This window comes from Anolis sagrei, chromosome 5 (genome assembly GCF_037176765.1).
Source record: "Anolis sagrei isolate rAnoSag1 chromosome 5, rAnoSag1.mat, whole genome shotgun sequence".
Taxonomy (NCBI): domain Eukaryota; kingdom Metazoa; phylum Chordata; class Lepidosauria; order Squamata; family Dactyloidae; genus Anolis; species Anolis sagrei.
Window position 1 is genome coordinate 142,124,574 of NC_090025.1, and position 12,202 is coordinate 142,136,775.

At 38.5% G+C, this 12,202-nt stretch overlaps 1 protein-coding gene across 9 annotated transcripts in view; it reads right to left on the reverse strand.

Annotated features, from left to right (window-relative positions):
- GRIP1 (glutamate receptor interacting protein 1) overlaps positions 1-12,202 on the reverse strand; it is a 463,528-nt gene that overhangs the window by 17,831 nt on the left and 433,495 nt on the right. For 7 of the 9 annotated variants that reach the window (XM_060777502.2, XM_060777497.2, XM_060777500.2 and 4 more), the window contains 3 exons: positions 6,617-6,794; positions 5,090-5,229; positions 2,608-2,793 (listed from right to left, as the gene is read on the reverse strand). In XM_060777502.2, the coding sequence (XP_060633485.1) occupies positions 2,608-2,793; positions 5,090-5,229; positions 6,617-6,794 (504 nt within the window). The remainder of the gene's footprint in view (positions 1-2,607; positions 2,794-5,089; positions 5,230-6,616; positions 6,795-12,202) is intronic. The other 2 variants (XM_060777496.2, XM_060777504.2) reach the window with 1 other exon arrangement.

Consider the following 12,202-nt stretch of genomic DNA (forward strand, 5'->3'; position numbering starts at 1 on the left):
CATTTGCAATTTTGTGATATATTTGGAGCCCCTTGGAGCCTGCCAAGAACATCCCAACATTATATGGGGAAAGTGAGGCATGGAAAGGGGTCACGTGCAAGAGAATCATCCTTGACCTTCCTCAATGTAGCTGGAAAATACTGCTATGCTCAGGGAAACAGTTGTTGGGAAGTCTCCCTACTGAGTCCTGTGCCCAGGTCTATGGTTTAGATCAATGGTTCTCCACCTTCCTAAGGTTGTGACCCCTTAATACAGTTCGTCATGTTGTGGTGATCCCCAACCATTACATTATTTTCATTGCTACTTCATAACTGTAATTTTGCTACTGTTATGAATCATAATGTAAATATCTGATATGCAGGGTGTATTTTCATTTATTAGACCAAATTTGGCACAAACACATGATATGTCCAAATCTGAATACTGGTAAGGTTGTGGGGGGGATTGATTTTGTCATTTAGGAGTTGTAGTAGCTGGGATTTATAGTCCACCTACAATAAAAAGAGCATTCTGAACTCCACCAATGATGGAATTGAACCAAACTTGACACACATAACTCCTATGACCAACAGAAAATACCAGAAGGGTTTGGTGGGCATTGAGCTTGTCTTTTAGAGTTGTAGTTCACCTACATCCAGAGAGCACTGTGGACTCAAACAATGATATCTCTGGACCGAACTTGACATAAATACTCAATATGCCCAAATGTGAAAACTGGTGGAGTTTGGGGAAAACAGACCTTGATATTTGGGAGTTGTAGTAGTTGGGATTTATAGTTCACCTACAATCAAAAAGCATTCTGAACCCCACCCAACAATAGAATTAGGCTAACCTTCCCACACAAAACCCCCATGCCTTGAAGAACCTAAAAACATGGATGTTCCGCTGTGCCTTTGACTAGGCAGTTCCAAAGAATTGGCCCCATGTTACTTAAGTTCCAGCACTTTAGCATGACACTCCGCTCTATAATCCTGACATTTTAATGCCCATGAACATTATCCTCCCAGCCCTGTCTTTCTGAATTTTGCACTTTCCCTTAGCTCTATCTAGAAATTTGCACAAACCCAGAGCCGTCTGAACTCGCACTTTTATCGTTCTGTATGGTACTGTTTGTATGATGTTATATTTTATTGCGATATGTTTTTATTTGGTTTTGCTTTGATGCGATCTCATTGTGTTATGTTTTTAACTTTGTGCTCTCTGGGCTTGTCTCTTTGTAAGATGCCCGAGTCCCTTAGGGGAGATGAAGGTGGGGTATAAAACTAAAGTTATTGTTATTATTATTATTACTATTATTATTATTATTATTACTATTATTATTATTATTATTATTATTATTATTAAGAACTTGCTGGTGTGAGCCTTCCTCTAGCCTCGCATGCTCTCCCTCCTTCGCCCGCACATGTACACCACGCTGTCATGTGCCAAGTATGCCTGCTCTCCCCTCCCCATGTGGAGTCTCCTCTTGGCTGAGAGGCCGGCCAAACACAGTGGAGGAGGGTTTTTGGTGGGAGGATTCGCCGTCTGTTTCCAAAAAGGAAGAGGACAAGCGGAGAAATCTTCTGCCTTCTCTGCCAAAGGGTTTTCTAAGACCATCAGAAATATATGTTTCCTGATGGTCTTTGGCGACTCCTCTGAAACCCCCTCACAACTTCCCCAGGGGTCCCGACCCCAAGGTTGAGAAACACTGCTTTAGATGATTTGAGAATAGTTTGTATCATTTGGTCAAAAGAACAGATTTCTATGTGCATGAGTCTAAAATCATAGCTGAATTTTTAGGCAAAGGTGAAAGTTTCTCTTTAGAGAAATTCTGTGCCTATTTTTGATCTAAATATCATTATGCAGACTGAAGGTTTGATATCCCAATTTAAAAGACAGCATATTCCAAAATAAAAATCTCTATTTTTTTCTACTTAGCATGACTTCTTTAAAAAACACTTCTGTGGTTCCACATTACATCAATATTTAAATGACATTGCTTAAAATAATGATCAAATACTAAAGAATGAAGATTAAATTTTGCAGAAGTAAAAGAGAATCCATTATTTTTGTTCCCTTCTTTCTCGCCCCCCCCAAAAAGTTCCTAAAACCAGTGATTATTCTGAAAGGTGCCTGACATCTTAATGTCAGGAGATGCGGGAGAGACAAAAGGGTAACAAATCATGGAATAATCTCTTTATGTTCCCCTCTGGCAGTTTACAATAAATCTTTACCATAGTCAACTTAAAAATCACAATGGATGGGCCTCAGATGTTCATATTAATGAACACCTTCAATGTGTTCTGCATCTTTTATTAATCTAAGCTTGAAGGATAAACCCATTTAGCTGTGGATGAGCTATGGACTAGCCATTTAGACACCAGTAAAACTAGCAGAAGGCTGTTAATGTATTGATATATGCTTAAAGACCTGTCACAGTGTCATGGAAGAGCAAAACCAAGGTTAGCTGAATGCAAGCAGTAGCATAATGTGCTATGATGTGCAGTCTTAATCAAATGCATGCAAGATAGCTGAGACTGCTACTGAAGCACATCAAAGTCAGCTCAAAGGTTTCATCCCTGATTTGACTCCTTATTAAATGCATGAGATAAAAAGCATTGCTCTCACCTTGGCTTCCATAGCTGGTGTCGATTCCAGAGCCATCCCACGATTCGACAGCACTGTCCACACTGGGGACTGTAGTGGAGTAAACTTCAGAGAGTTTGCCTGGTTTCTGTGTTGCAGCTGCATCCTCTTCAGCATCACTTAATTCATTTAGGTGACCAGAGGCAGAAAACTTTTTGGGACTTGTGGCTGAAAAGGATTAAACAGTGGAGGGAAATGCTATGTGTATGTTGGTAAATCAAATATAAAATTAGTTTATACAGAAGGACATCCTACCACAATTATATACATGGGCTAGAGAGAGATAATTATTTACAGAAAATAAAGTAAATGGCATCCTTCTTACTGCCAACGTGACAATGCCAATGGAGTATCAGCATCTAGATTTCCAAAGAAGAAACATAATCTATCAGATCTCACCCAGCAGCACCAGACATGCTTCTGAAGGCATGTTTCACCAAAGCAAGACACAAAAATCAACATGGGCTCATACTACAAATCATGAATCACACATCCAGAAATGTCTATTCTAGAGACCTAGATGATTACCTGAGGATTGACTAATATGACCTCTCCGGTGACAGCAGTTTTACAAAAATATCAGTTTTTTGCTTGAGTATAAAAGGTAAATCAATGGGAGCACCAAATTTAGAATCAGAAGAGACTTCAGTGCATTATCCATTTTCTGACAGCGGTGAACTATCTTAAGCTACTTCAAATCACTTTTTCTAAATGAAACCCATTTGCTCCTTGTACCAAAATTTCCTTGTGTTCCCCTGTCACACTTGAGGGAAGGAGAAGAAGAAAAGAAGAGTGAGATGGAATGACGGGGGAAGTGAATGGCTGACAAGAAGTGTTTGCTTGGGGGGGGGGGGGGGGAGAGATCAGACAGTCAGCTCAAAAGAGGAGTAATTAAAGAGTTTGAGTGTAAGAATAATTAAAGAAGAGGGAATCAGTTATGCTTCATCAGTTTTTAAGACATAATTTTTTTTTCATGTCAGGAGTGATTTGAGAAACTGCAAGTTGCTTCTGGTGTAAGAGAATTAGTTGTCTGCAAGGATGTTGCCCAGGGCATGCCCAGATGTTTGATGTTTGCCATCCTTGTGGGAGGCTTCTCTCATGTCCCCGCATGGGGAGTTAGAGGTGATAGAGGGAGCGCAATCCGCTCTCCCCAGATTCAAACTTCCAACCTGTCGATCTTCAGTCCTGCCGTCATAAGCGTTTAACCCATTGCACCACCGGGGACTTCACAAGATAGAAATCATAGAATCATAGAGTTGGAAGAGACCTCGTGGGCCATCCATCCCCTGCCAAGAAGCAGGAAAATCTCATTCAAAGCAATATTATTTCCTATTCATTAATGGATGAATACAAGTTTTCACATAAATGCAACAATTGACACTTGCAGCTTTGTGATAAGAAATCTTACTCCATCTTCTTGTTTTACCTGCAAAGTTAATCCTCATCTATATTGCCATATGATGCAGTTTCAAACTGTATTATGTTGTCGGTGTAGTCAAATAATGCAGTCTAACTGCATTAAATTGCATTATATGGGTCTATATTTACCATGTAATGCAGTTTCAAAGTGCATTATATAAGAGTCAGTGTAAATGTGGTCCTACTAATATCACTGACATGGGCAGAGTTGGGGATGGCACACTTTCCTCCACAATTTGGGAATTGCTGCTCTTCTCCCCTGCTTTATTAGTGTGAATTGGGACGTGGAACAGTGGCTTCAAACTACACAAAAGGAGATTCCACCTGAACATTAGGAAGAACTTCCCAACGGTGAGTTTTTCAGCAGTGGAACTCTCTGCCCAGATTGTGGTGGAAGCTCCTTTTTTAGAGGCTTTTAAAGCAGAAGATGGATGACCATCTGGCAGGAATGCTTTGAATGTGATTTCCCTGCTTCTTGGCAGGGGGTTATACTGGATGGCCCATGAGGTCTCTTCCAATCCTATGATTCTATGAATCACTTTAATGCAACATTACTTTCATATGTTACAATCTTGGTAGGGATCCAAGGTTCTTTCTTTTTCTTTTACATTTTCCAATATCTCTAAGTATTCTTTTTACTAGAAACACATGTCGCTATTTCTTTATGTTTCTGTCATGTATTTTGATGGGTTTTTTTTGTCATTGTATTCTTTCAGGCTGTCTACAGCCTTCAAAAGTGATTATAGGTGTACAAGAAAAGGAATATAATAGTTCCCAAAGTTTGAACACCATGCTGCTGTTATAAACCTAAAAACTTTTGGACATCTTTCACTGGGATCTTTTCAGGTTGCCTTCTGCAACAACCCCAGGGTCACTAGAGATCACCCCTATCTAACCAGCTTACTCCATTTTTAGATCTTCATAATTACTTCTGAATTCCTACATCTACATTTACTGTGGGCTAAATGTCATTTTCCTGAACATATGCATTTAAACATTGCTGATGGCAGAGAAAGGGCACCCGTATAATACCTGGCACACTCACCATCTGTCTGCTTTTTGATTTTCAAGGTGACTGTCTCTCCTGCCATCTGTAACAAATGTATGGCTTCACTCAAAGGTTTTCCTTTCAGGCTGCTACTATTTATTGCTAAGATTCGGTCTCCAATATGAATTGCACCTGTCCTGGAACACAAGTTAAATAAAACATGAAAAGTTCAGTAAAAAAAGGGGGGACAGAAACAGACATTTAACCTCACAACCTCTGAGCATGCTTGTCACAGATGCAGGCAAAACGTCAGGAGAGGATGCTTCTAGGGCATGGCCATACAGCCAAAAAAAACCCTACAACAGCCCAGACATTTAACTTACATGGTTCAAGCAAAAGTATCTCGGTTTTTCCTTTTATTTATAGTTAATTTAAAATATAATAATAATAGTACATACTTTAACAAATTCTGAATCTCAGGCACTGTATCCTAGGGTATTTTGTTTCTGAGCTAGTGGTGAAGCTGTTCTATGCCAAAATTCTTGTTGAAAAGCAGGACTATAGATCAAGTTGAGCATTAAGGGAGTTTGGTAAAATATCGCATGTCAATATGCCCAAATTACTGCTGTTATGTGCATTCAAGTTGACTCTGACTTGTATAAATTTTATCCTAGGATACTTCTGGGCAAGTCTTATTCCAAGGAGGATAGCCTTCTCCTTAAGGCAGTGGTTCTCAACCTGTGGGTCCCCAGATGTTTTGGCCCACAACTCCCAGAAATCCCAGCCAGTTTACCAGCTGTTAGGATTTCTGGGAGTTGAAGTCCAAAACATCTGGGAACCCACAGGTTGAGAACCACTGCTTTAGAGTGAAAAAGTGTGAGTTGCCCATTGTCACCCAGTAGGCTTCCACAATGGGATGAGGAGTTGAATCCACTGGAGTCAGAGTCTAATTCTCTAACCACTACAACATGCTGGCTCCCAATATATTATTTATATTTATACACACCCAATGTGTATTTAATACACACACAGTATCTCAACTGGTACAATATATTCATCTGCTGGAGACAAAGTGGCAAATATCGATGTGCATAATGCCCAAAGCATTCAGAATAAATGTTAAGGTACATAATAATGAAAGCTAGCTTATTTATTTTGACCTAGGAAGATGAAAATCTCCCACACATGTCTCTCCATTGGTAGCAGTATAAATATCAGAATTACAAAGCAACTAACTTTAAAAGTTTGCATGCATTTGGATGTATACATGGGTCCATATGCTGAACCACACAAGAAATACTTCAACATTTTTGCTAGCCAGAAGAAAAGCCTATCTTTAAATAGCAAGAAGTTTCATGCACCACAAAGAGTGGTTGGACCTTCTTTAGCTGATTTATGATATGAATAACCTTTGGGAAATTACGTTCTGGATTTACAGACAGCCTCGTAATACACACCAACAGAAAAAATTGAAGATCATATAGAGATTCCGAAGGAAGAATTATTAGATATGACTGAATGAGTTGTTACACATGACTGAACAAAGTAAATAGCAGAACTATGAATATCTTTATTTCAATTTACCTCTCAGCTAGTCCGCCTTTAGTAAGACTTGAAATGATAATGGGATCAAAGGGCTCTTCAGTACCAGAAATAGTGATCCCAAGAGGTCCGCCGTACCGCTTGAGCTCGACAGTATAAATAATTGCTCCTGAGCTCTCTTGTTCATCTGCAACACATGCCAAGAGGATGCAATTGGTCTCTTATAAAAGAAGGAATGAAAAGAATAATACGTTCAGAAAAATGAGCAGAAATTGGGGGTGTGCATCCTCAAAGTGCTATGCTTCAGATATATATCTTAGCAGGGTTTGGAAAGGTTTGGGCATATAACTCCAAGAAGCCCCTAGTTGGTATGGCAAATGGGATTCTAGGAGTTGCAGTCCAAAATGTAACTTTTCCAATCTCTGTATCTCAGCCATTGCTTTCTTCCACAATCAGCCCTCCACATTTGCTGGGGTTAAGGGCACAGGACTCCAGTGAAAGTAAAAAAACTTTGAATAAATAATTTGGGGGTTTTTTTTACATGAAAGAACAGATTTCTAGGAATTTCTAGGTTCTCCAGGACAACCCTATGGTCAACTTATGCTGGAAGCTGACCACAGAATAATTGCACTGAAGGACCCAGGTTCGTAAAGAGGTGTTCTTTCTAGAAATGTCTAGATCCTACTGTTGATTATGGAGTCACATGGGATGATCTTGAGATTATTACAGAAAATATTTTAATCAAATCTGTGAATAATCAGATACACAAAAAACAAATGTACATATATGGAAGGCCGACTGTGCATTTAAACCTATGTCTGACTTCAGTGACAATGACATTTGTAATCATTCTTTGAATCAAAATCTGGACATCTTCTGGGAATGTTTTAGCTGGAAAACTTTAAACATTGAGAAGGGTGTTAAACTAGATGGCTCATGAGGCCTTTTCCACTTCTGTGACTCTATGACCAAGTTTTAAAACCTGTTACTTCATCCTGGCATGCTTTTTACCTGATGTATTTTCCTATATATATGCAAATGCAAGATAAAATTATGGTACTATTTAGCCTCTGTGTTATTTTCAGAGTCCTTTAAAGCAGATTTAATTACCAAATAGAAAATTTGGACTGCGGAAATATTCCTCTAAGTGCAAATTACCACAGTTCCTTGAACATTTGTAAACAGACAGCTTTGCATAGCTTCCCTATTATATTGCTGCGGGGCAGTCATCTGTACAGATCACCATGGAGATGTAAATAACTAGGACTTGTTTGCTTTCTATCAAGAGGCAAGAAAGACTTGGCATAAACGTATAGAAGACCCACCAATTCACCAAACAAAGAAAACCTTGCTTTGTTATTTGTTACTTCTTTGTTATATTTATACCTCGCCTTTCCATAAATAAAATGGTCCTCAAGCAGACAACATACATAATAAATTAGAAATATAAAACAAAGATTTACAATTCATGCAAACTTTTACGGAATCCATAATAGATGGGTATCAATTCATGCAAACTTTTAAAAACAAGACACAGAACACCATTGTTTTGGAAAAACAACGACTTGTTCACGTAGGATGGTAAATTCTAAGGAAGGATCTAGGAGTTCTTGTTAGATCACAAACTAAATGTGAGTCAACAGTCTGATGCAGCAGTCACAAAAACCAATGCAATTCTGGGCATCAACAGGAACATAGGGTCTAGATCAAGCAAAGTAGTAATCCCACTCTATTCTTCTTTGGTTAGACCTCACCTGGAGTACTGTATCCAAGTTCTGGGCACCACATTTCAAGGATATTGACACGCTGGAATGCATCCACAGAAAGGAGACCAAGTAGATCAAAAGTCTGGAAACCAAGCCTTATGAGGAACAACTTCGGGTGGGAATGTTTAGCTTGGAGAAGACAAGGCTGAGATAGCTATCTTTAAATATCTGAAGGGATGCCATATAGAAAATGGAGCTAGCTCATTTTCTGTTGCTCCAGAGACTAGAACACAAACCAACCAATTCAAATTTCAAGAAAAGATATGACACCTAAACATTAGGATGAACTTTTTGACTCTAAGGGCTGTTTGACAGCAGAACAACTGCCCCAGAAGATCATGTCTTTTCCTTCTTTGGGGGTCTTTAAACAGAGGTTGGATGGGCATTTTTCAAGAGTGGTTCATTTGTGTATTCCTACATGGCAAAAGGTAGGACTGGATGGCTCTTGCGGTGAAATCTCTTAAATCTGGAGGGTAAAAGTATCCTCATAAACAACATTAAAAGGTCTTGTCAAAGGCTTCCATGCTGGAATCATTGGATTGCTGTGAGTTTCCCAGGCTGTAGGGCCCTGTTCCAGAAGCATTCTCTCCTGATGTTTCGCCTACATCTATGACAGGCATCCTCAGAGGTTGTGAAGTCTGTTGGAAACTAGGCAAGTGAGGCTTATATATCTGTGCAGTGTTTAGGGTGGGAGAAAGAACTCTTGTCTGTTTGAGTCAACAGACCTCACAACATCTGAGGATGCCTGTCACAGATGTGGGTGAAATATCAGGAGAAAATGCTTCTGAAATATGGCCATACAGCTCAGAAAACTCATAGCAACCCAATGTTAAAACATTTGTAGGTGGCTGCAGTAGACAGAAGAGGGTTTTTTTTCTTTCTTTCATGAATATCTTTACAAGTGGGAAGTTAGTAGAAAAATGTTTAATGTGTTTAATGGGTTGTTAATAACTTTGGAAACATCTAATTCAATTGCATTTGCATTAGAAGGAGACAATTAACTGGCATATTTATATTAAATTGCCATTTCAATTTAAGTTAAATTTCAGCACTAAAAGCCTCACCAGAATGTATCTGAAAAATACTATCCATGATTTTCCTCCCATACACCCCACCTTTGGTTCCTGTTTTCATCGTTGGAGAGAAGGAAACAGATACACAAACTTTTCAAAATGTCATTTCTCATGCACCTACATAAACCCCTTTTATTATTTCTCCATTATGTCTCCCTTACTATTTCATTTCCTTCCCCAATCTCCAGAAAAAGTCCCAGGGTTAAGATGTTTTTTTTTTAAAAAAAAAAATTCCTGAGACAGATGAGGCACTTCTATTTCATCTGTGATTCAGAACAGAAGAGGACAATTTGGATGCAAAGGCCCCTTCTCTCCTCCCAAACTGTCCTGATTACCTGTTGATTTAAAGTCTAACCATATAATTAATTAAACTGATATGCTCTACAAATAAACAAAAAATAAGTAATTTGCAAATTGTCACTGAAGCGCTGCAATTCTTCCATCCATGAAGAGCTAACAAAAAGCAAGTCGTTTTGCTAAAATCTAAGAGGACAAGTCTTAGATAAAAGAATGAAATGGGAAATGTAAAATACGCCACCTCTTTAGAACTGTCTCTCATTTAAATAATTAGTAGCTTAATTCTGGATTTAATGCTAAAATTCAAATGATGTCAATTCATTTGGTTCAAATTTAATTTAATTAAGTCGCTCCTTTCCATTAGAAATGCCATTTCATTGATTTACAACCAATTACTTCCTATTTCTGAAGTTAGCTTAGGATTTAAGTGAATGTTGATGGCTTATGAAGTGGATTCAAGGAACAATAGTCATGCTTTTTAGAACTCTCTCTCATTTAACAACTTTTTAGAACTGTCTCTCACAACAAAAACAAACAATTCAAGTTAATAGCTACTTCCTTAGTATTTTCTTCATTCTGTTGCTTTTGCCTAATATTGTATTGCTTTATTTTATGAAGTTTATGAAGTATGGTTTATTATTATTGGTTTCAGTTTTGATTGGATTTAAAATATTATTTTGGGAAGTTTTGCCATGATCATATAAATGAAATATAGTTTCTATCTACCTATCTTTTTGTCCCTACATCACATGTCAATTGCAGGATGAATTTTCACACATTTGAAAGGGATATTTAGATAGGTCTGACTATTGGCTATGGTATTCAATTGGGGTAATTATTTTTTCATTCTTGCAGACTTGTGTTTTTGGTGGCTTGGTCTCTCAGTCTAGGGCCATTCACACTGATGAGCAATGTGAGGAACGTTTGAACATCCAAAGATATAGGCACAGATCTTTCAGTGCATTTGAAATGGAATTGACATGAATGATCACTAATGATTTTTCAAGGTAATGCTGAGTACTTCAATCTATTATTTAATAGTTCACATCTGTGCTATCTACAGACGAGTGCCTTTGGATGCATTAAAGATAAAAGCCAGGAACAATAGAGATAAAACGAATGCCTTGACCATCCATAGTAAGCAGTCCATACTGAGGGACCCATCCCAGGGACTTCTAATACTGAATTTTTCTCTGACAAGAGATCTGACAAGAGTGAGATCTTCCATGTCTATTCAGGTCTAGTTATTCAGAAAGAAGTTCCATCTGGGAGTTTCTGGACCACTAAACATTTCTATGTAAAGGATAAAGAGTAGATTAGAAGTTTCAGATAGGTCCCACTCCATAATAAAAATATGTAACCCTAGTTATTTTCTATTTTAACACCATTTATGCAGAAAATAATGTGTATTATTTTTTTCTTTCCTTTTCCCCAATGGATGGGTAAGGACTGCTATGTCCACCTGTAGCCTGGCTGCATTTCTGCTTCACAGAAGATTGAGATGAACTGGGACTGATGTAATGTTTAGTCTTTCCTTGTCACAGTGTTTTATGGGATTTTTGCCTAAGGAGGTATCACTTCTGCTCTTTCCTCCTTAACTAAGATGCTTTTGGCATATCTGGAAACATATAGTTCTAACCCAGTGGTTCCCAACCTTTTTTGGACCAGGAACCACTCTGACTAGGGACCACTTTGACCAGGGACCACTTTGACCAGGCACCACTCTCCAACATTAGTACCAAAAGGGTTACGAATCAGTTTTTTTGGTCAACTTTAGATTCAATTTGGTTATTTGGGGCGCTGATTCAGAAAATTGCATTGGATAGACCACATCAACTCCATTTTCTGATACAAAACATATGCCTCTAGTAGTTGCCATCTGCTCCCCCACAGAAAATCATATTAAATAATCTAGAACTGATGTGGTCTATCCAATGTAATTTTCTGAATCAGGACCCCAAATAATCCCAGGAGCAGGTCTAAAAATGAAGACACCAAGGTGCCCCTGCTTCCAGGAACCACATGGAACGGCTCTGCTCAGGGGAAGGGAGGAGGAAAAGCAGCTGTCAGGAGGCTTGTTGTTGCGCCTTTCATAGGTAGTCAGCTTTTCCCCTCCCCGTTGCTTCAACACTGTAAGAGAGTTTCATGAGACCATTTGCTCTCGTTGCAACGGTGTAGTACCGGTGAGTCCGCAGATCATATTTTAGTTCTTGGGGATCATAGATCACAGGTTGGGAACCACTGTTTTAACTATACATATTCCTGCTACCACCTTACGTTATTTTTCTTGGTGTCTACTTTAATATGTGTGTTTGTAAAATTTTATAGTATTTGTGTGTTTTTGACTGTGCTGTGACCCACCTCCAGCCATGGGGAGAGGCGGACAAGAAATAATAATAATAATAATAATAATAATAATAATAATAATAATCTGTTTCTCACAGATGAAAGGCTGATCCAGACTATATAGAATAAATGGATGTTGAGGCAGG